General features: G+C 42.9%; 1 protein-coding gene across 1 annotated transcript in view; it reads left to right on the top strand.

The window, feature by feature from the left end:
- LOC119424077 (C-Jun-amino-terminal kinase-interacting protein 4) overlaps positions 1–22,110 on the top strand; it is a 71,552-nt gene extending 49,442 nt beyond the window's left edge. Inside the window, exon 5 of the mRNA XM_037691548.1 lies at positions 21,957–22,110. Within this exon, the coding sequence (XP_037547476.1) occupies positions 21,957–22,110 (154 nt within the window). The remainder of the gene's footprint in view (positions 1–21,956) is intronic.
- Positions 22,111–25,423: the final 3,313 nt, after the last annotated feature.

Here is a 25,423-nt window from a genome sequence, read left to right as displayed (position 1 = left end):
TCTCCTTAAAGCGGAAGAAGACTCCCACTGGAGGGTTAGAAGGTTGGCGGATTAAGTGTTTTCAGTGTGCACTTTTTTATATGTAATATGCTGCTCTGTTGCTGTTCATTTCTTAAGTGAGAAGACTGGAAACTGTTAAGAGTTAACAACATATTATTTTGTTTAAACCATATGGCTAAAACTACATTTGCTATCTTTTGCACTGTTTTGCACTACAAGAAATAAGCCTAATACTTGATTTCCGGACCTAGTCGTTGAATTTTCTTGATTGAGATTATTTTGTGGTATAGCAGTTTTCAAAATAAATGTTGGCAAAATGACACCCTATATGGGGCAGCTGTAGCTGAGTGGTTAGAGCAGTCGTCCTCCAATAAGAGAGTTGGGAGTTCTTTTCCACCAGCACTCACATGCCAAAGTGTCCCTGGGCAAGACACTGAACCCCTAAATGCCTCTGATGTGTGCCCCATCGGAGTATGAATGTGATAAAGCTCTGATTATTCTTTGTATAGATATAGTAGAGTGCTGTATGAATGGGTAAATGAGAACACAGATTGTGAGATAAAGCGCTTTGAGTATTTTGATCAGATAGAAAAGCGCTGTATAAGTGCAGTCCATTTACCATTTACAATTCCTTATTGCAAGTTTTATACCAAAAACATATGATATATATCATTACTGCCACCCATCTCAATAGATATTGGGATATGAATTGTATGCCATATCACACATCCCTATTAGGAATGAGATCATCAAAGGTACAGCACAGGTTGAAAAACTAAAGAGATAAAGTGAGAGGCCAGACTTAGATGGTTTGGACATGTCCAGAGGAGGGACAGTGGGTATAATGGTAGAAGGATGTTAGAAATTCAGGTGCCAGGAAAAAGACAAAGAGGAAGGCCAAAGAGGAGATATATGGATGCAGTTAAGAGTGGACATGGAAGTAGTTGGAGTGAGGAAAGAGGATGCAGAGGGATGCTCAGATGCTCAGGGAGCTTTTGTGTTTGCCCAGACGCATAAGAAATTAAAGGGAACATTGCAGTGTTTACATGTTTTGATCACATAGATGACACTTAATGAGACATTTGAATTCCATCCATCCATTATCTTCCGCTCTTTCCGAAGTCAGGTCGCAGGAGCAGCAGCTTGAGCAGGGAGGCCCAGACATCTCTTTCCACAGCCACCTCTTCTAGCTCTTCTGGGAGAATTCCAAGGTCTTCCCAGGCCAACCAAGAGACATAGTCTCTCCAGCGTGTCTTGGGTCTTTCCTGGGGTCTCCTTCCAGTCAGACATGCCCGAAGCACTTCCCTAGGGAGGCGCCCAGGAAGCATCCTTACTAGATGCCCAAACCACCTCAACTGGCTTCTCTCGATGTAGAGGAGTAGTGGTTCTACTCTGAGTTTCTCCTGGATAATTGAACTTCTCACCCTGTCTCTAAGGCAGAGTCCAGTTACCCTGCGGAGGAAACTCATTTCAACTACTTGTATCTGCAATCTCATTCATTCGGTCACTACCCATAGCTTGTGACCATAGGTGAGGGTAGGAACGTAGACCGACCAGTAAACGGAGAGCTTTGCCTTACAACTCAGCTCTCTCTTCACCACAACGGACCGATACAGAGTCCGCAATACTGCAGATACTGCACCAATCCGTCTGTCAATCTTGTGTTCCATTCTTCCCTCACTCATGAACAAAACCCCGAGATACTTGAACTCCTCCATTTGAGGCAGAACCTCACCCTCGACCTGAAGAGAGAAATCCACCCTTTTCCGGTTGAGGACCATGGCCTCAGATTTGGAGGTGCTGATTCTCATCCCAGCCATTTCACACTCGGCTGAGAACCGCTCCAGTAAGAGCTGAAAATCACGGCACGATGACGCCAACAAGACCATATCATCTGCAAAGAGCAGAGATGGAATCCTGAGACCACAGAATCGGAAACCCTCCGCCCCATGGCTGCACCGAGAAATTCTGTCCATAAAAATTATGAACAGAATCGTAACAACGGGCAGCCCTGGCGGAGTCCAACTCCCACCCTGAAGGGGTCCGACTTACTACCAGCAATGCAAACCAAACTCTTGCACCGCTTGTATAGGGACCAAACAGCCTGTAGCAACAAGCCCCCAATCCCATACTCACGGAGCACCCCCCACAGTGTACCCCGAGAAACACGGTCGATTGCCTTCTCCAAGTTCACGAAACACATGTAGACTGGATGGGCAAACTCCCATGACCCTTCGAGAATCCTAGTAAGGGTAAAGAGCTGATCCAGTGTTCCACGGCCAGGATAGAACCCACATTGTTCCTCTTGGATCTGAGGTTCAACTAATGATCAGACTCATTTCTTTAGTACCTCTGAATAGACCTTAACAGGGAGGTTAAGGAGAATGATGCCCCTATAATTGGAGCACACCCTCCAGTCCCCCTTTTTGAACAGGGGAACCACCACCCCAGTCTGCCAATCCAGTGGCACTGCCCCCGATGGCCATGTGACGTTGCAAAGGCGTGTCAACCAAGACAGCCCCACAGCATCCAGAGCCTTAAGGAAATCAAAGCAAATCTCATCCACTCATGGAGCCCTGCCGCCTCTGAGGTTTTTAACTACCTCGATAACCTCAGCCACAGTTATGGACGGACCAACCCCAAAGTCCACAGACTCAGCTTCTTCCATGGAAGACGTGCTGGTGGGATTGAGAAGGTCCAAGAAGTAGTCCTTCCACCTCCCGACAACACCACCAGTTGAGGTCAACAGCACCCCACCTTCACTGAACACAGTGTTAGTAAAGTGCTGCTTTCCCCTCCTCAGCCACCTGATGGTTTGCCAGAATCTCCTCGGAACTGACCGAGAGTCTCTATCCAAGGCCTCACCAAACTCCTCCCACATCTAAGCTTTGGTCTCAGCAACAGCCAAGGCTGTGGACCGCTTGGCCCTCCGGTATGCCTCAGTTGCTTCCGGCGTCCCACTGACCAACAAGGCCCGATCGGACTCCTTCTTCTGCTTGACACCCTCCCGGGGTGTCAACCACCAAGTTTGTGGATGGCCACCGCGAGAAGCACCTACATCCTTGCGTCCACAGCTCAAGGGAGCTACCTCAACAAGCAACAATTGATTAAATTACTATTTTAGAGAGCAACAGGTTGTGTGTGACTAGAGCAACTCCTATACTGTCCAGCGTCCAACCCCCTCATCCCCCCCCCCACACACACCATATTTCTGAGATAAACTCTTCTCCGTTGAATTCATTCTTGCGTTGTTTCTCTTGCTGCTCCAACCTCAATTATGATCGCCTTCTCGGTTGTCCAACTAAGAACAATTCATCCATCCATCCATTTATTTAAAAAGTAAACTGGACTGTCTTTTCATGTTAATTGTTTAAGTCACTAAGGAGTGTCATAACTTTCTCATGATAGTCTTTCTGGTTCAAAATGGGAATGATGCCACTTTGTCGACATCTGAGGATGAATAGCAGAAGGAAAAATCCCACACAAGACAGGCTCTAGAGCAATGTGGATATCCTAACTGGGCCTCCTGAAAGCAGAGAAGAAATCCAAACAGGACTCCAGTCAGCCATCAGGTGAAAAGGAGGAACCCAGACCCAGACCAGTGGTCATTCCATATGTTGAGGGAGTATCAGAGAATCTGAGACATTTATTTTCTAAACACAATGTCCCAGTGGCTTTTAAACCCCAAAATACATTACGGCAAAGACTGATTCATCCCAAAGATCCAGTCCCCCGGCACAAACAGAGTAATGTTGTGTATGCTGTTCAGTGTCAGGAGGGCTGTGATCAGTCTTAAATCGGGGAAACTAAACAGCCACTGGCCAAAAGGATGGCCCAGCACAGAAGATCAACATCATCAGGCCAGGATTCTGCGGTCTACACTCATCTCCAGGCCAGCGGTCACTCTTTCAGGGATGAAGATGTTCACATCCTGGACAGAGAGGAATGATGGTTTGAGAGAGGAGTAAAGGAGGCCATCTTTGTGAAAAGAAATCGTCCAACATTAAACATGGGTGGAGGCCTACATGTTCAAATGTCCCCCTCTTACAATGCTGTTATTGCTAGTATCACTCAGCCTCCTGTGAATAGTAAACAGCCATCAGGGTGCTAATGATCCATTGTTAGGCTGATGGCACTTTTTGATCATGTGATCAGCTGGTTTTGGTTGTCAGCAGCAAAACCGGTTGATCCACTCTGAGAAGGTGCTATTTATAAGACTGAGCTGAATACAGCTCCTCAGACTGAGGAAGTCTTTCGGATGAAAGACGAAACGTTTCTACATTTTTTTGTTGTTTTTCTTTTTTTGTTTTTTGAATGTCCAGAGGACTATATTTAACTTTTTTAGATGTTTCTACCTGGATTATTGAGCATGCATCATAATACACAACAAACATTTTCTCGTTTAAAAAAATGTTTTTTTTTTACTGTATCTGTCCTGGAGCAAATCAAATCAAACCTCTCGTTAGAAGCCAGAATCACCAAACAGCGATTAGCCTACTTCGGCCACGTGATGAGAAGCCACTCCTTGGAGAAAGACATCAGTGTTTCCCCTAGTTACAGTAACTTGCCATGGCGGGGTGCTCATCCATGATTTATTTATTTTTTGACGGGAGGAAGGGACACATGTCTGATTGCCGCTTGTACCAACAGTTTTTGAGCGGTAGTGGGTTGGTCAGCATGAGGGAAGAGACATCTTTTAGCTTTTTAGCTAGAGTGGCTGTATTGCACGCCACTAGCTTGTTGACGGGGTGGGGCAACCCGCTTGTATAATGGTAGGGGAAACACTAGACATCATGCTTGGAATGGTTAGCGGACATAGAGGACAAGGCCGACGAAGAACTCACTGGCTTGACACCATTTAACAGGATACAAATCTGACATTTGCCGAAATTAAAGAAGCTGTATATGATCGTCAAGGATGGAGAACGTTGATCCAATGAGTGACCGAGAATCGACCATGATTGAACAAATAGTAGTAGTACTGTAGCTAAGCTTTTTTTATTTATTATGTCTGAAATGTATGTGTGAGTTTACATCAGCAGTTGTGCATGCTCAGAGCTGTCTGGAATCGCTGCTGTGCGTAAAGTATGGCAAGCTAAGTCGCCCTTTTACCATGTCTGGCTATTAATGGGCCACTTGGCTTGCCATATCAAGGAAGACACTTCATCCCCGTAGGATATGCTGTCCGCGTCTCTGCTGGGCAGGAGCGTGTGCGTGAGCTGGTGCACCTGTTGCATTCCACAGACTGGGCAACGTCTCCTCTTGTTGTGTTTTTAATAAATAATCAAAATAAAAATGCACAATGACTTTGGACTTTGAGAGGCGGAGATTTGAGTTGCCAGATCCAAGCAAACAGTTGCCGGAACGCATTTGGTCAAAATGGGAGAGTTCCCAGATCTTGTTTTGGCAGGATCCGGCTCAAATAAAGCACTGGGTGCCGGTGGTTCGATGTGCGGCAAAAGGTGCCCTTTTTTTCCACTTGAGCACCTGCCCCCCAAAATGTCTGTGCACACCACTGACAGTACTTGTTGCAATAAATAAATGTAAAAAAAGTTAACTTGGATAACTTTTAAACTGTCTCACAGCTGTGCTGCACAGTTAATTAAATTAATTACTTCTCCACAAGATGAATTTAGGGAAAAACACAAACGGGTTTGATCTTAGAGAAGCAACTATTGCTACCCATCTGTCTGAGAATGGTTGTAAGGTCATCCCTGATTTTCACATAATCATGAGTCAATTATTCTGCAGTGAGAAATATTTTTCACAAGTCGAAAGCACTGCAGAGATTTGGCGCAATATTTTCCCAGATCTTTCTGAAAATGGATGTTCCAGCAAGTTTATTTGGAGTGTTGAAGTAAATTACAAATAATGCTAGATCTTACATGCTAATATTCAAAATGCCAACAAAGGCACATAAATTTTATGGCAGTAAAAATAGGAAAAAGATGGAACAAGGAGACAACCACTTGTGTAAAAAAAACAAATGACAACAAACGTGGCAGCTCCACTTTGGTTTAAGTTGCTTTTGAACCACAAGACATGAAACAATGCCTTCAAGAAAGTTGAGACCAAATTGGCCATAAAACAGAATACTTTTTACCTTTACAAAACTAAACTATTAGATTTTAACCACAGTTCTTTTCAACCTGTAACTTAATTCATAAACCTACTGTTCTGAGGAGTATAAATACTGTTTAACAGATTTTTTTCTTATCAGACGCACAGTTTCTGTACCCAGTCACCAGCACCCTGAGACATATGGAACAGTCTGCCTCAGTATCCTAGAGAGGGAGATTGAGAAAAAGACTGGTATGGAGGGCTGCTGGATGCTATAATGGGGATATGGAAAGGGTGACAGTGTTTTAGACTGCTCAGCGGCCGCCGTGTTGCGTCTTCGCTAATTATCGGAGGAGTAAAAGGGGAAGGTGAGCAGAATAGCTGCTGCTACCAGCCTTTGCTGTCTGACTGTGAAGGATCTGCTGTCTCTGCTGCCGCTCTGATCAGTTCTGCTGAAGCCAACAGGATCCCTGCTGCTGACACTCTGATCTGCTCCAACTCTTTCTGCCTCAGCTCTGAGCTGCAGCATACTCGGCTCCACACTCACATCTACGTTTCATGTAGCAGACTGCTTCAGTGAACATCTCTACATTATTTTTTCCTTTTTTTTCCCCCTTCACTGTGTTGCCGAACCTCTCGGCCCCCTGGTAAAGCATTGGACCATAATCTGGGGGTCCATGAGCCCCGGGTGTATGCTGCTGTTTGTTTTTGGCTTTGTTGGAGGAGCGATGGTCATCAACTCTGCTGTGCAGGTCTCTCTATCAGTGCTGCTGCTGGTTCACTACTCTGTTTCTACCAGAGGTTTACCTGATCTGCCTTCAATACCCTCCATTCCCAAACACACAAGGTACAAGCTGTATGTCTGGTATTTTACTACCTAAACATCTAAAAGTACTCTGTCCTTATTTATCTTCTCTGTAAGCTCTTGTAGTCATGCACTTGCAAAGTTGCTGCCATGTGGGTGTGTTACAGTCAGATATTGTGAGTCTACACTGCTTAAAGTAGGACAGGAGATGTTTCTGAGTGGCAGGAGTCACTTCAGGAATAAAGCCTTTTTTTAAATTTGTCTGTTTACGAAATTATTCGGATGGATGAATGGATTTTATAAACTTATTTATGCTTTATCCTTTTGTCTGATCAGTTCAAAAGGCAAAGGGAGTGTCTGCCCCCATGGGTGGCCTTCTTTTGAACTGTTGTATTCAATATGGTGGTTTGTTCATTGTTTTTTCTGCTTGTCATCATTCTCTGCTGGTTCCTATTGTTCTGCTCACTATGTTTGATTTGCCTAACAAAAGCTGATGTGTACAGTATGTAATTGGTCTAGATTTTAGTGTTAATTTTTTTTTTTACTGGGTGTTTTTCTTACACAAGCATTGGTCTAAGTATACATCTATAATTTTGAGGGATTTATGCTGCAGTTTGACTGTTAAGGGGTTAAAAAGACAACCAATTATATCTCCACCATTTTTCCACCAAAAAACTGAAGGGAACAAATGTTTACATAAACGAACACCTAACTAAAAAAAATGGAAATATTGCACGTGAAGCAAGGTGGTTGAAAAAACAGAAAAAAATAGCATCAATTTGGACAAGAAATGGAAACATTTGGATCAAAATACAGGAAGGATCTCAGGCTAAAATAATAAAAGACCTGAAGTATCTGGAAAGACTAAAATGAGCTCAGGAGATGACAGATGATAAATCATTGACATAACTTCACAAACAAGAAATTAACAAAATATAAAACAAACAAATACATTAAAACATGGCAACATACGAAGACTTAGAGTTTAAAATATACAATGTTGAAGATGTGATTGATACAAATTTTTTCCCTGCAATAAAAGACTGTGAATATTACAATGAAGAACAGTTTAATGACATCAATATAACAAATGGAGGTCTCTTTATTATTCACTTTAACAGTAGAAGTTTAAATGCAAATATATCCAAAATAACAGATTATTTAAAATGGCTAAACAGAACCTTTACAATAATAGCACTATCAGAGACATGGCTCAACGATGAAAACACAACTAATGTTCACATGAGAATATGCTGCCAAAAATTAAACCAACTGGACATGGAAAATCCTGCCAGCTGACTCGCCTCACCGGAATGGAGCTGCCGAAGCTGCTGTCATAATCACCAAAAAAGCACCCCAAAGTCTTGGTAATGTAGGAGGCCTTACCTTTAGTGAATTTCTCACAGTACTCCATCTAGCTGCCAATTTTGTCAACAAAAGACCCATCGATGCCAGAATTCAGAGCACAGAAGAGAGGATCCAGTACATCACACCAAACACTCCATTACTTGGTCGAGCCACACAAAATTGTGACTTCAAAAGTATTGACTACACTACTTACCCCTTCAAACGACTCCAACAAGTGCAAAACATGGTCAACAACTTCTGGAAGTCCTGGAGCCAGCTCGCTGGTCCAAACCTGTTTATTTGCAGTAAGTGGCACACTGCTGAAAGAAATGTTGCTGTTGGAGACATAGTTTGGCTCTGTGACCAAAATGCACTAAGAGGGCAGTTCAAGCTTGCAAAAGTTATCAGTGTGAATCCAGATCCTGGAAATGTCGTCCGAGATGTCCATGTAAAAGTCTCTCCAAGTTCCAGTTTTTCAATGAGACCCCAAAACCTGTCGCCAGAGATCCCAAGTCAATTTGCCAAGATACCATACTGCATCAGGATGTCCGGCGCCTTGTTGTCCTTGTACCAGTCGAAGATCAAATCAAGAGTGCCTAGCTTGCCTGAGAAGGTATGACCTTTCTGTGTATCACCACATAAAGATCGAGCGGAAGGTGTCACGGCAACCTGGCGCTGCCCACACCGTGCACGCTGCACATACTGTGCACGTGCTCTGCACATGCTCTACGCGGCAGCGCGTCTGTGAGCGTTGAGCAGGTGCACTTAATCAAATCAGCTGGCAGCTCGTGCTGGCACTAAAAAGCAACAGCAAACCAACCGCTCGGTAAAAAGCACAGCGAGCAGGGCATGCGGCAGCAGACACAGAGACGAAACCTGTGAGGAAAGGGAACTTTAAACTTAAAGGACTATCGGTAAGCTCATTGATTGGAGTTTTAGAGGTGTTTTTTGGATCTGTTTGCTTTGAATAGAGGAAGACAAAATTTATTTGCGTAATCACTGAATGTGGAAATGTTTGTTCTATATAAATTGTTGTACATAAAATATAAGTCTATTCAAGTAATTATTAAATATTTATATAAGCGTTTGTTATAAAAATTTGTAACAATGTATTTAGATTAATTTATTTGTGTTTTCTGTTTGAAGGTTTTTCACCTGATTAACTGATCACCTGATTAGTTGTAACCACTGTTTTCCAAATCAATTGTATTATCTGTGCAACTGGTGGAATAAAAAAGGAATGCTGAGTGAAAAAGGAAGTCTGGTCCCAGTCTGTCAAGTGGACTCCTCACAGTAACTGAAAAAAAAACTTGACAGTGCGCCCAGCTCAATGACGTATATACTAGAATATACATCATTGGCCCAGCTCTTCTTAAAGGCAGGTCTAACGTTACCTACCCACTTTGCAGTGATTCAATGGACCAGTTCCCCTCTTGCCATTGTTTACTTTCAAACTAATGAACAAATCAAAAAACCGCAACTTGAATGCAACTTGTAACACAATGCATTATAGAAATGTAGTGTAATAGAAAGTACATATACTTAATGTAAAATGTAGTGGAGTAAAAGTAGAAAGTACCCATGTTTAACTACTTAAGTAAAGTACAGATACATGAAAAAATGTACTTAAGTACAGTGTTGGGGTTACCTTTACCCCACCAAGTTGTTGATCGAGGAGGCACACTTCAGGAGACTTCACCTTAAAGTTTAACTTATTTATTGTCACACCATTAAAAGAGCACATGTACAGTATTAAAAACCAAATACATTCAAGAGACAATCAATGAGTACGTCACCTTGATTCTAGCGAACCGAAAACCCCAAGATTGTCTGTCTCTTAACCGCGTGCAGTGAATTGTAAAGCTTTCCTAGTCCCACCTCTTGTGTGTCCTATTTTGATTGGTTTAAACTATTAATAGTGAGGGAGGGGGTCTTCTTGTATTAGCTGAACTAGTTGCTAGGTTCTCACCCTTTTCTGCCTGTTAAAGACGGGAGCTGGCTGTGGGCCACCGGACCCGGAAACCCCCTCCAGCCCACATTTTTTCCACCCGGCTTGAATCTCCCTCAGAAGTGACAACTCTCATTATCAATAAATTAAGGAAATGTCAAATAATTTTACCAATTGTATTAAAATCAAGGCAGGAAAAGGTTACAGTTTACAGCGCTGGTCTCTCCGGTCTGTGACACGTTCACAGACCCGGAAGAGCCCTGATGTCCCGTGTCATTATTCATTTATAGGGTCCTAGTCTCCTTATTCGCAGAAGGGGAGCTCAACCTGTCAGTGTATGAGGGGGCGTGACTAAGTTTGTTCTCAGTGGGTCTTATGTGGTTCTGATGTGTTAGGAAATATGAGGCTTCAAAAAGCCTTTCTACGTGATGTGGCAAGCAGATTGAACTCTATTCCTTGACAGATATTGAATCCCTGGGAGACTCTTTTTAGAGTTGCTGGCTCAGTTTAACTCAGTCAGAACCAGGTCATAATTTCATTGTAATCCCGTCTCTGAGCTGATCAAAACCATAGGACCAGTCTAGATAAAAATAATATCCAACATGCCTTAGTGTCTGACCCTCCCATACTCCCTTTTCGGTTTGGACTGGTTTAATTAATTTTGAGCGGTTCTGAGTAAGATGTTGACCAAGCACAAAATCATGAGAGCCCATTGTTCTCCCTTATCTAGGTATGCAAGCAAAAAGTGTTGATCAAGCATAAACCAAAGTGAGTGAGTGCTCTTATCTGAGCAAAACCAAATGCAGGTTTTTTTTTAAATTTCCTTCAGAATATAAGCAAAAGTCAAGCATAATTCAATTCAGTTTATTTATATAGCGCCAAATCACAACAAAGTTGTCTCAGGGCACTTTACAGAAACATTCACATATACAAAAGCCAATTAGTAAAGTTCTCTATCTAAGGAATCCAGCAGACAAGTTGAATCTTGGCTTCGATGCAGTCTCCCATCCTGAGCAAGCACAGTGGCAACAGTGGAAAGGAAAAAACTCCCTTTTAAAAGGAAGAAACCTCCAGCAGAACCAGCTCAGGACAAGAGACCATCTGCTTTGACCGGCTGGTTGAGAGGACAGGAAGGAGAGACAGATGAACACAGAATGGTAGGTCCAGGTATAAGTCCAGGTGTATCTGAAAGACAAAAAAACACGTTAAGGATAGAAATATACAATATTTAATTAATTTCCTTCACTACTTTTAAGACGTGTGAAAATCTGATTATGTTTTAGGTTGTATTTGTGCAAAAATATAGAAAACTTAAAGGATTCACAAACTTTCAATGTGATTGTTAGTTGGAACTTCACATAACTACTTACAAATTTCCCGTTTTGGTCTCTCTTAAGAGACCAAACTACTTTAGTTTATGTATACCTGGTTGGCGAGTGTCGACACATCCTCCTCTGCAGAGCAAGCTACTAAGGGCATTTACCGAGCCTAGGTCCCTCTTCTCAATGGCTGTGGTGATTACTCTGTTCGCAAGGGATCTTATGCAAGGGATACTGCAACACCCACAAGTCACCAGTATGGCCACGAAGATTGATATGGAAAGCATTACTGCCATTACCAAAGCTTTCCATCTACCAAAAGTACAGCTAAACCAGTCTGTTAGAGGATTGTCTATCCACGAGGCGTCTTGCATTTTTTTTGGGACAGAGCCTTCAATCCTTTAATTGCTTTGGTTAATTTACCATCGGGCACGGTGTTGTTGGGAATAAACTTGCAACATTCTTCTTTGATCATTGCGCACACTCCTCCCCGTTCAGCTAACAGCATATCAAGCGCCATCCTGTTTTGAACTGCCATTTTTGAGGTGGGAGTCAATTGCTCTGCTAAAGCCCCCAGTATACTGCCACGTACGTCCGTTCACGCGTACGTACACATGTACTGTACGCAGAGGGTTCAGACGTCAGACTCCAGCGTACACCCCGAGCAGCTGCAGAGCAGCTTCACAGACAAGGGGCGTTTACCTTCGGGACAAATTGGGGTCGCCGATTGGTCATTTGCTGACACGCCTACTGGATTGATTGACAGGTCGAGGAAAAAAAAACGAGCGCTGGCAGCCTCAGCCTCAGCCACAGCGGTGTTCTGTGTTTATATGTTAACAGAAAGATCTAAAAAAAAACAACAACAACAAACACAGGGAACGCTAGCTCTACAGCCCACACATAAGACCAGCACACCAGGAAATCTCCAGACCCTCCCACAGCCATGTTAGACCTGAGTTTAATTTGCTCGTGACAAATTCCTTAATTTCTCACCATTTCAGTCATGGCATCAACGGAGGAGGAAGAGCTCACTTGCCTCTTGGCAAAAAACAAACAAAAGAAAAGGCCAGATCAGGGATGAAGAAGGGAAATTTAATACATTGGTGTCGCATACAAAACAGTCCGTCGCCAGACAGTTTATTGTGCGACACCGCGTACGCGTATGCGATTGTAAAAATTGAGCTTTGCACGGACATGCCCTGGGGGGTACACTTGTACCTCTGCGTACGTACGTGCGTACCTCTGCGTATGGACGTACGCGGGAGTATACTGGGGGCTTTAGCCTTCATTTGCCTATGGTGAGATTAGCAAGTCCTCATTATCAGTGATTAGTTCTATTTGGTTACACCATCCATGATTGATCTCCCCATAATTTCTAAGAGCACATGTGGAATTGAAATTAAAACAATGATACCCCCTTTTGATCTGATAGGACTTGAACGCGCCAGGGTGTGTAAAGTTTTCAATTGCGTTGTGCAATTTGGCGGGTTCTCGGTTTTTGTTAACTTGACTACTGCAAACAGGTGGTGTTGCTGTTGTTATGCGTAGATCAATACAAAAATATAAATTTACTCCCCAGTACCACTGTCTTTGTTCCCCACAGTTAGTTACATCACACAAATCAAACTGGAAGGAAGTGGATGAGTTAATCTGGTATTTTAACACACCTATTTTCCAAGGGCCACATGGCATTTTCTGTACATCTCTTTTTGATCTGGATTTCTTGGTGCATGGTCCTTCTGAAAACAAGCAGAAATTTTCACACAATAAAATCACACCACACCTCCTGCTAAGATCCCCCAGGCCAAGGGTGATTGTTCAGGAGTTCTTTAAAAGCATAATGTCTAAGCTAACGGACGGTCGAACTGATTTATTAGCTTGGTCTTACTTTATTGCACTATGTCAGTTAAGCCTTATTCTCTTTTATTTAAGGTGACTGCACTCATTTATCTCATGCCTGCAAAAATAAAAGACAATGAAATTTGTATCCCTCAGTGAGTCTGTGCTTCGGTGGGTTGGGAGGCCCTCCCAGGTGAGCGGTCCTTAGTTGCTCAGCTGTTTCAGATTCCACTTGGACCGCGGCGTTCTCTTCATGTATGCTTAAAAATTCTCTGTCAGTTTGTTTTTTACTTTTTCTACTGACGTGTGTGTGGCTATATCAGTTTTGTTCTCCTGGTTCTTTGTTTTCAGAGTTCAGTTTTGGTTTTCAGAGTTCAGTTTTCTTTGCCTTTCTGTGCCTCACATTCCAAGGCTTGGCCAGGCTTGTCAACCAGGTCACTTTCGACCTGACAGGGTTTGGTCTAGGGCTGCAACTAACTATTATTTCAATAATCGAGTCATTGGCCGATTATTTTTCCGATTAATCGATGAATCGGCCAAAAAAAATAAAAAACGCTTTAATTTCCACCCCTTTATTCCAAAATTGTACATTTGACTGACATAGACATTTTCACAAAAATCAGGTTGCTATTTGACTGTCCTGTTAGTAAAATATTGAATAATAAAAAATAAAAGTTAGTCAAATAGCTTAAAAAAATTAATGTACACAAAAATATATACAAATGTATCTTTATACCTGCACAATATGTAGCTACTTTGTAAAATGTGTCCTTGAGGGAAAAGTGTAACCTGGATTAAAAGTGTGGATTATTTTAACCTGGATTTAAAGAGTGGATTATTGTAACCTGGAATAAAAGTGTGGATCATTGTAGTGAAGCCTTCATCTTCAACAATCGACAGAGGCCTCATGTCAGTGACGATCATGTTAAGGATCTTTCAGTGAAGACAGCTGTGGTGTCCATGATGTCTTTCCATCATGAAGTGTTGTTGTTGGTTGTTTTCTGGAATGAGAGGGTAAATGTATTATAGCATAATTATAGCAACTCAAGAAATGCCTTGTTTCACTTACAGTGTTAGGTTCAGGCAAAAGTAGCTAAAAGAGCAATTAAACACACACACACACACACACACACACACACACACACATATATATACAAACCGGATTCAAAAAAAGTTGGGACACTAAACAAATTGTGAATAAAAACTGAATGCAATGATGTGGAGATGTCAAATGTCAATATTTTATTCGTAATATAACATAGATGAAAGATCAAAAGTTTAAACTGAGAGAATGTATCATTTAAGGGAAAAATCTGTTGTTTCCAAATTTCATGGCGTCAACAAATCCCAAAAAAGTTGGGACAAGTAGCAATAAGTGGCTGGAAAAAAGAAATTGAGCATATAACGAACAGCTGGAAGACCAATTAACACTAATTAGGTCAATTGACAAGATGATTGGGTATAAAAAGAGCTTCTCAGAGTGTCAGTGTCTCTCAGAAGCCAAGATGGTAAGAGGATCACCAATTCCACCATTGTTGCGCTAAAAGATAGTGCAACAATACCAGAATGGTGTTACCCAGCGTAAAATAGCAAAGACTTTTAAGTTATCATCATCAACCGTGCATAACATCATCAAAAGATTCAGAGAATCTGGAACAATCGCTGTGCGTAAGGGTCAAGGCCGTAAAACTCTACTGGGTGCTCGTGATCTCCGGGCCCTTAAACGTCACTGCACCTCAAACAGGAATGCCACTATCAAGGAAATAACAGAATGGGCTCAGGAATACTTCCAGAAAGCATAGTCAGTGAACACAATCCACCGTGCCATCCGCCATTGCCAGCTGAAACTCTACAGTGCAAAGAGGAAGCCATTTCTAAACAAGCTCCACAAGCTCATACGTTTGCACTGGGCCAGGGGTCATTTAAAATGGAGTGTGGCAAAATGGAAGACTGTTCTGTGGTTAGATGAGTCACGATTTGAAGTTCTTTATGGAACACTGGGACGCCGTGTCATCCGGACCAGAGAGGACAAGGATAGCCCAAGTTGTTATCAACGCTCCGTTCAGAAGCCTGCATCACTGATGGTATGGGGTTGCATGAGCGCTTGTGGCATGGGCAGCTTGCATGTCTGGAAAGGCACCATTAATACAGAGAACTATGTTCAGGTTCTAGAACAACATATGCTCCCATCTAGACGTCATCTCTTTCAGGGAAGACCCTGCATTTTTCAACATGATAATGCCAGACCACATTCTGCAGCAATCACAACATCATGGCTACGTAGGAGAAGGATCCGGGTACTGAAATGGCCAGCCTGCAGTCCAGATCTTTCACCTATAGAGAACATTTGGCGCATCATAAAGAGGAAGGTGCGACAAAGAAGGCCCAAGACGATTGAACAGTTAGAGGCCTGTATTAGACATGAATGGGAGAGCATTCCTATTTCTAAACTTGAGAAACTGGTCTCCTCTGTCCCCAGACGTCTGTTGAGTGTTGTAAGAAGAAGGGGGGATGCCACACAGTGGTAAAAATGGACTTGTCCCAACTTTTTGGGATTTGTTGACGTCATGAAATTTGGAAACAACAGATTTTTTTCCTTAAAATGATACATTCTCTCAGTTTAAACGTTTGGTCTGTGATTTGTGTTCTATTCTGAATAATTAGTAATTAATTAGTTAATTTAGACTCCATTTAGACTATCCCATCAACGATCATAAATAACAGAAAGCTTCGTCTCTGTTCAAAGGAATTCCAACTTTGACACTTAGGTCCCATTTCTAGCATGCAAGAAAACGGACAGACTTTTTATTCACGTTTTAGAAGAAGTAATACTGTTTTTGTAATGAAATAAGTGTTTACTGGGTATAACTAAATAACTGCCTTGTTGTTCCCTTACAGCTGACAATAACCTAATATCTTTTAGTAAAATTTCATAATTAATCTGCCCTGATGAAATAACAAAATTGTTCCACATTGCATCTTGTTTCTGGTTTGATTAAGCATATAGAATAATTTAATTTATCTGTTAATCCATGCTAACCAGTAATTTTGACGGTCATTTAATTTCTATCTAACTCCAGCTGGGACCAAAGCCTTCATTTTAAATGTCAGAAATAATTGCAAACAGTTGTTTATCATACATAGTTAAATAAACATCACAAAATTATATTAAAGCGTATGTGTTTTACTTATGACATCTGAATCCTTAATATAAAAGAACTCACGGTGTAAAAAGGTAATTTGAGGTAATTAAATAATAATCTGAATTGATTTTCAGACCTTCAGAGTTCTCTCAGAGCTGAGAGTGGTGCCCCTTCAAAACAAAATTCATAACGAATTTTAACTATTAAACAACCCTTACCGCTACGCCATTTTTCTAATTGAAAACACTTGCAGAACTCTTAACAACTTCTAACTACCACAGTGAGGTCACATGACCCAGAGGGAAGAAGTCTCTGAAGAAAACACTGATTAACTTTAGGAGCCATTTTGATTCAAGATAGCTGCCAAAGCTACCTCTGAAAACAGAATTGACTAACTCAGTCATTCTTTGAAATATTGAGCTGAAATTTGGTATTTGCTATGGTCGTTGCTGAGTGAGCTGATATACATTCATAATGCAAATTAAAAATCCAAGATGGCCGTCTTAACTAAAAGGGAAAATAAATAACACAGCTATTTTAAGATATTGAGCTGAAATTTGTTATAGTCAGAGTCAGAGATTCTTTATTGTCATTCGCACCTCATGTGGTACATGTGGTGCAGCGAAATTATGTACACAGGGTCCCAGTTACATCCAACAATAAAATGTCTAAGAAAAACAGTAATAACATCTAAGATATGAACTAAGAAAAACATCAACTAAATATACACTAAGCACTCATAACATAAAACATTGAACAAAAGCACAAACATGAACATGAGTCTGTGTGAGCGGATGTGCACGCATGAACACAGCAACATTGAAACGGATCAGCAGCAACATTGAAACAGATCAGCAGCAACATGATGTGGTTTTTCACAGTGATTATTCTGGTTAGAGATTCATAAGTCTAACAGCCTCAGGGTAGAAGCTGTTCCTCAGTCTAGTGGTTCTACACGTAATGCTCCTCAACCTCCTTCCTGAGGGGAGTGGGGCAAAAAGTGTGTGTGCTGGGTGAGTGGGGTCCTTCATGATGCAGGTGGCCCTCTTCCTGCATCTGGAGGTGTAGATGTCTGTGATGGTGGGGAGGCTGACTCCAACATCTTCTGTGCAGCCTTCACCACTCTCTGCAATGCTTTTCTTTCTGCAGCTGTGCAGCCTCTATGCCACACGTTGATGCTGGAGCACAGGATGCTCTCCACTGCACACCTGTAGAAGGAGGTGAGGACTGAGCTTCCCAGACCAGCTCGCCTCAGCCGTCTGAGGAAGTAGAGTCTCTGATGAGCTTTCTTGATCAGGCTGGTGGTGTTGTTGCTTCAGCTGAGGTTGTCATTCATGTGTACACCCAAGTACTTGTAGCTGGAGACCACTTCCACCGCAGATCCTCTTATGCTCAGGGGGGTGTAGATGTTCTTGTTCCTTCTGAAGTCCACAATCATCTCCTTTGTCTTCTTCACATTGATGTGAAGATTATTCTCTTTGCACCAGCTCTCCAGGTGTTCCACCTCTTGCCTGTAGCTGGACTCATAATTGTTTGTGATGCATCCCACCACCGCTGTATCATCTGCGAACTTTACACTGTGACAGCCTGGATGGGTAGCTGCACAATCATACGTGAGCAGAGTAAACAGGAGGGGGCTCAACACACATCCCTGAGGAGAGCCAGTGCTGAGGGTTATGGTGGAGGAGGAGAAGTTGTGGATCCTCACTAACTGTGGTCTGTTTGTTAAGAAGTCTAGTACCCAGTTGCAAATGGAGGGGCTTAGTCCTAGTTGGATAGTTTGTCCATCAGGGTTTGGGGGATCATGGTGCTGAAGGCGGATGTGAAGTCCACAAAGAGCATACGGACGTAAGAGTTTTTCTGCTCCAGGTGGTTGAGCGCAGTGTGGACCACAGAGGAGATGGCATCCTCTGTTGATCGGTTCTCACGGTATGCATACTGATGAGGGTCCTCGTTGATGTTGATGGTTGTTTTGATGTGAGTCATGACCAGTTTTTCGAAGCATTTTAGCAACTATCGGGGTGAGGGCCACTGGCCGATAGTCATTCAGACCAGTCACTGTAGAGCTTTTTGGGACTGGGATGATGGTGGCAGTCTTCAGGCAGGTGGGAACTGTCTCCAGGGTAAGTGAGGTGTTAAAGATGTCTGCCAGCACCTCGCAGAGCTGATCAGCACATTCCTTCAACACTTTTCCGAGGATGTTGTCTGGGCCAGTTGCTTTGTGCGGATTAATCCTCCTGAAAGTCCTCCTTACTTCTACTCAGGTCACGCTGAGATGCTCTTCATCCAGTGGTGAGGTGAGTCTGGTGCTGGGTGGTCTGTTCGCGTCTTCAAAGCGTGCATAGAACTTGTTGAGGGCATCAGGCAGAGATGGGTCTTTGGGGCATTGTTCGCTCCTTCCTTTATAATCTGTTATGCACTTAATGCCCTTCCACATGCTCCGAGGGTCTTGTGAGATGAATTGACCCTCGATCCTCTGTGCATATGTGGCCATGGCCCTTTAATACCAGCAACCAGCTCTTTTCTTGTCCTACTCAGCTCCTCTGAGTTTCCAGACCTGAAGGCAGTGTTCCTGGCTTCCAGCAGAGTACGCACCTCTGCATTCAGCCAAGGTTTTCTGTTTGGGTAGCTTTTAACATTTCTGATAGTGGAGACGGTGTCAGTACATGTACTAATGTAACCCAGAACTGAGGATGTGTATTAGTCCAGATCAAGCGATCCTCCATTTTCAGCAGCTTCTTTGAAAACCTGCCAGTCTGTTCGGTCAAAACAATCTCTCAGTATGGGGCCACTGTCCTGGATCCAACATTTAACTTTCTTTTGTACCGGTCTGGAGCGTCTCAGTGGGGGCATGTAAGCAGCAGCCAGGAAGATTGAGATGTGGTCTGACAGTCCTAGGTGGGGGTGGGGTTCGGCTATGTATGCATCTTTTACGTTCGTGTAAACACGGTCCAGCGTGTGGTCTCCACGTGTCAGAATCGCCACATGTTGATAAAAGCTTGGGAGACAGTCCTTTAGATTCACGTGGTTAAAGTCTCTGGCTACAACGTAAAGAGCCTCGGGGTGTTTGTTCTGCAGCGAGCTGATGATATCATGTAACTCCTGTAGTGATTCATTAGCATTAGCGTCCGGAGGAATGTAAATGACAGTGATGAAAGTCACCGTGAACTCGCGGGGTAGATAATGTGGCCGACATTTCACAGTTATTTGCTCCAAAGCCTTCGAGCATGAGCTATTTACAACAGTACAGTTCGTGCACCAACTTTTACTCACGTAAATGCACACTCCGCCTCCCCGTGATTTCCCCGTTAGCTCGCTGCAGCGGTCCGCTCGAAAAAAAAGTCTGTCATCCAGCTGGAAGACTGTGTCCGGCGTTTCGCTTGTAATCCACGTTTCCGTGAGGCAAAGCACTGCACACTTCTTCATCTCTTCTGAGGCGCCCGCTCTCAGACGAAGTAAATCCACCTTGTTGTCCAACGAGCGGACATTCAACAGAAAGAGAGACAGCATTGGGAGTTTGCCGGCTTTAGCGTTAGCTCGTAGTCTCACCATAACCCCCGCCCGGCATCCTCTCCTCTTAAGCCGGGAGCAGCGCTTCCTCTTCTGCCCGCTGGAACGCCTCTGCTGCAGCTTCCAGGTAGATGACTTTAAGATCTGCATTCTGCCGAGCGTAGCTTTGAGTTTGTTGCTGATTTCTGCTATATTTCGTGGCAAATCCGCTCCTATTCTCATCAGTTCGGTTCGGCTATAGTTCACACGCATAAATCGCGCGGAGTCAGGCACAGAGTCAATATCAAAACTTCTAAAAACTGGGATGGTACCGGGAGCCTGTGAAGCTGCAACTGCTCTGAGCGTGGCCATCTTGGACACCTTGGACACCACATAGTCGTAGCTGAGAGTGAACCCCACACACACACACACAATACTGTAAAATCAAAATTTCAAAATGGCCACAACGTAGCAGTCCCTAGTAATTTTTACACAGCAGCTGTTTGAACTAAGATTCACCCACTTTCTTCATGAATCCAGTGTTTCCCCTACCATTATACAGGCGAGGTGCCCCACCCCGTCAACAGAACTGAGCACCCCGCCTACCAAACTGAACTTGCCCCTCCCACCCCACCCGGCACTGACATATCGCTAAGCTAGTGGTGCAAAATACAGGCTCTCTAGCTAAAAAGCCAAAGGCAGCACTCACATTGCCTCTTCCCTCATGTTGAACGCCCCCCGCTCCTGCTCAAAAACTTTTAGTACTGCAATGCTCAGACATGTCTCTGTCCCCCCCATCAGCAAAAATCATGGATGAGATGAGCACCCCGCCATGGCAAGCTAACTAGGGGACACACTGGATCTGTTACTGTGCCCTGCCTGCAAACATGTACACACCTCTTGCTGATTTCAGAAACACATATTTAGAAATACCATGTAAACTTACATTGTCTGTTAGCAACATATCTCATGAACAGCTTGTTGGATTTTTTTTAACTCGGTGCAAGTAATCATCAAATTATCTCTATCTGGTAAATGGACTGTACTTATTTTTTTTTTTTTTCATTTAGCCTTTATTTATACAGGTTAGTCTCATTGAGCCACAAGAACTCATTTTCAAGAGAGACCTGTTTAGGGAGCACATGGTGGGGGTTAAGGGCCTTGCTCATGGGCCCAGAGTGGGGCGAATGAGGGTGGGGGCAAGTGTGGGTGTTTCACCTACCCCACCCACAATTTTTGATGTTGTCGGGGCCGGGGCGTGAACCGGCGATCTTCGGATCACAAGCCCACCTCTCTAACCTCTGCGCCACCACTCCACTTATATAGCACCTTTCTATCTGATCAAGATACTCCAAGCACTTTTCAACACAATCTGTGCCTCATTTACCCATTCAAACAGCACTCTACTAGATCTCTACAAAGCTAATTGAACAAATAATTCTAAAGAGATTAATCAGAGACTAATCACATTCATACACTGATGGGACACACATCAGAGGCAATGAGGGGTTCAATGTTTTGCCCAGGGCCACTTGGGCATGTGACTGCTGGTGGATTCGAACCCCCAACTCTTGCATTGGAGGACGACTGCTCTAACCACTCAGCCACTGCCGCCCATAGCTACCTGGGCTACACAAAGTACTGTCAAATCCACATTTGAAATTGGCAGCAGCGTGGCAGTTCCCGTGAAATTTTCTCCAGGAATTATTAGTTGTTGCTTCTTGTTATGCCTGATCTGTATTTCACTATAACTTGGCTTCTGACCTATGGGCAATGGTTGCGGCTTCAAAGCAAAGGGGTAAACTACCCATGCTATACTTTTTTTTTTTACATATTTAACTTAATTAAGCTGAAGTATTTGTGTTGAATAATTTCTTACTCTCAAACTGAAACTCCATTTAAATTCCAGCTTGTAAGACAAGAAAATAAAAACAATACAAATACTTTTTTCAAAGTTTTTTTTTTTTCTGTTTTGTTCATTGTCCCCCACATTTCTGTATCTTCAGGAAGGAGCGTCCTATTTGCATGGACTTATTTCAACTTCCTGGGATTGATGGTGTGACCTCTGAACTCCAGCGAGAACACAGAGATTCTCCATCGGAACCATGGAAGTTCAACAACCTCAGCCATCCATTGTCCAACACCAGCATCGGGGTATGATTTAACTTTAAACTCCTGATTCCAATCAAAAACCTTTTGTCCAAATTGGCAGCTGTAAACTGTAAAGTTACTGAACTTCCCACAGACTTGAAAGGTGACATAATAGCCGGGTCATTTAAGATGTTGTGGAAACGAAATGAAAACTCTCGCTGCCAACAAACACCAACCAAAAAGAACTTCTCTATTCAGAGAAAACGGCTTGTTTAGTGGGACTATATATTTGTGGGTGTTATGTGGGAGTAGGGGTGGAGGTGGGGGGTTGTGCATCAGAAAAAAAAAATCTGGTGGCTTGGAGCACAGGATGTAGAGGAGGTGGTACCATTCCGAGGCCTGCTTTTAACCTTGAGGGAGGGTGGAGGAGGCAGTGTCTTTCATCTTGTTGCTGTTGGAGTTCATGCTCCATCAGAAGGCTCCATCATGAATATTAATGTGCATCTAACTATTATCCATTTCGAGTTGGTATAACAGTTTGTTCTCATAGGATCTTATAATAGTTGTATTTTTCCACAATTCATTTCGATTTTAGGACTCTTCATTATTTTACTTTTTGACACACAGTTAGGCAAAACTGTACCACATTTGTGTTTTTGTCTTTTCCCTTGATGTTTTCTACAGATTTACAGCTACTGATTCTTAGTAGCATCTGTTTGTCTAACTGGCAATGTATCCTGAGGGAAAGCTTTATTTTTGAGAGATAGGGTAAATGTTTTTTAAGGCCAAGGGACACTCAATCCTTATTTGCCACTTTATGTAACTACAGCAACAACAGGGTGATGCCTGCATAAAGCAATGCTTCTTGGAGGAGGAGTAGAATAAATGCATACAGAAAAGGAATATAAAACAGAACTAGAGAATTTGCATTCCCTACGAAAATGCAAGTGTGAATGCTTCTTGCTGAAGATCTTGCTGAGAAACTGCTGAAATTAGCTAAAAACATACAGAAACTTATCTGAAAAGGAAGAACAAGCCTAAGTTAGCACAAGAAATCAGAAATGGAAATTATCTTAAAGAAGCTGAAATTTCACTAAACAGCTGAATAGTAGCTAAAGAAATGTAGACAGAAGCTTAAATTTCCAAAAGGAAGTGAAGTGAGCTGAATTGTGCCCACTAAGTCTGAAAGAGGCAGACATTAGCATGGTACAGTTTAATTATGTGAAAAAGCTGAAATTGGCCAGAAACAGCTGAATAGTAGCTGAAGCAAACAGAAAGAAGCTTAAATTACTAGAAGGAAGTGGGTAGAGCATTTTGCTGAATCAGGCTGAAAAAAGTTGAAATGATTGCAAAAAATGTGGACTTAGTTGAAAAAGCTGAAATTAGCATAAAAGTTAGCTGAAATGGCAGAACTATTTGAATTAATCAGAATTAAACTGAAAAGAGCAGAATAAGATGGAATTAGCAGAAATAAGTTACAAGAAGCACAAAAATGTTGGACTTTGATGAATAAAATTGAAAGGAGCTCAAAACAGTTGAAAAAATGTCTTAAATTATCAGGAAATAGCATAATTTTTTATTAAATTGTTGATGGGACAGTACTATGTGTTTGGGTTCGCTCTCAGCTACCACAATACCAAATTTCAGTTGAATAGCTCTAAAAATGCCTGAATTATCATATTTTTCCCTTTTTCGCTAATGCAGCCATCTTGGAGTTTTGATTTGGATTTAATATGTGAAAGGGAATGTTCTCAGCTATAACCTCCCCAAATTGCAGCTCTATATGTGTAAAATGGGCTGAGTTAAATCCATTCAAATGCAGCGTTGGTGGCCATCTTGGATTTTTGATTTTCATCTAGCATTTGATGGGAAACATTGTCAAGTGACATCACACCAACTTTCATCTCAATATGACTAAAATTGGCTGATTTATAGTGTTTTACCTTTTTTGCTAAGGCGTCCATCTTGAATTTTTGGTTTCAGTCAAAGTTTATTAGTGAGGGCAGCACGGTGGCGCAATTGGTAGAGTTGCTGCCTCTCAGCGAGCAGGTCCTTGGTTCAAACCCCGGTCCAGGGGCCTTTCTGGGTGGAGTTTGCATGTTCTCTCCGTGCATGCGTGGGTTTTCTCCGGGTACTCCGGTTTCCTCCCATAGACCAAAAACATGCATGTTAGGCTGATTGGTAACTCTGAATTGTCCCTATGTGTGAGTGAGAGAGTTGTTTGTCTCGTTTGTCTCTATGTGTCCCTGTGATGGACTGGAGACCCGTCCAGGGTGTACCCCGCCCCTCGCACAGTGATTGCTGGACATGGGCACCAGCGACCCCCGTGACCCAAAATGGAACAAGCGGGTAAAGATAATGGATGGATGGATGGGTTTATTAGTGATTGTGAATAGCTCTAAAAATGGCAGAGTTATCCTAGTTTTTCTGTGAATCACCTGAATAGTAGCTCAAGAAATGTAGAAAGAAGCTTAAATTTCCAAAAGGAAGTGGAGGGAGCTTAATTGTGCCAATTAAGGCTGAAAGAGCCATAAATTGGCACGGTAAAGTTGAAATTAAAGCTGCAAGCAGCATTGAAGGCCCTCGCATCAAAGCGCCGCTCCGGCCTTACGGTGACCGCTGGAGCTCCAGTGACTCCGCCCGATCGCCATCGTGAATGCTCTCACTCCTGTCCCGCGCCCATTCACCGGGGTGCGCATTCGCCGAACCTTCGACCTCACCCGCGGGCTCTCCAGCAACGCCTCCTAGTTGCCGTCGCTAATGCTCTCGTGCCATTCCCGCACGCGTCCACCAGGGTGTGCATATGCATAAACATGGCAATCGCCTTCCGCCCATATCTGTATGAGAGGGGGCGCACTTGAGTCATATGTTAAACCACAATATCAATGTGTTTAGACGTGCTCACCGATTATGCACAAAAAAATCTGGTTCTGATCGGATGATGCATCACTGAGATATAACTGTAGGAATAATGTAGGTGGCGCTGTGGAGGCAATTGGCCACTTATCATGGATACCTGTTCAAGGGGCGGATAATGATCGATCATAGTGATTTTCGTGCACCTCGGCTGAAATCTGTGCAAATTCGAGCCAAACGTATTGCAACGGCGTCACTTCTTAATTCGCCACGCCATCACGCCCACATCCTCAAGCAAAAACGGTTTTCGCTTTAAATCAATCAGACCATATTATCTGTCGTCTAACACAAGGATCATCCTGATTAGGTCAATGGTATCAAAGAGGGAGTATTCCAAGTTAAAAAAGAGACTTCCTGTTCTGAGGGGGTGGGGCCTTGATCACGTCAAAATATGACGACAGTGGATCATCGAGCATCCACAGGAATGAGTCATGCCAAGTTTCGTGCATTTCGGTCTTTCATTGTG

Source organism: Nematolebias whitei, chromosome 17 (genome assembly GCF_014905685.2).
Source record: "Nematolebias whitei isolate Nwh7 chromosome 17, NemWhi1, whole genome shotgun sequence".
Taxonomy (NCBI): domain Eukaryota; kingdom Metazoa; phylum Chordata; class Actinopteri; order Cyprinodontiformes; family Rivulidae; genus Nematolebias; species Nematolebias whitei.
The sequence above is the reverse complement of the archived record's forward strand: the minus strand, read 5'-3'. Positions and strand labels throughout refer to the sequence as shown.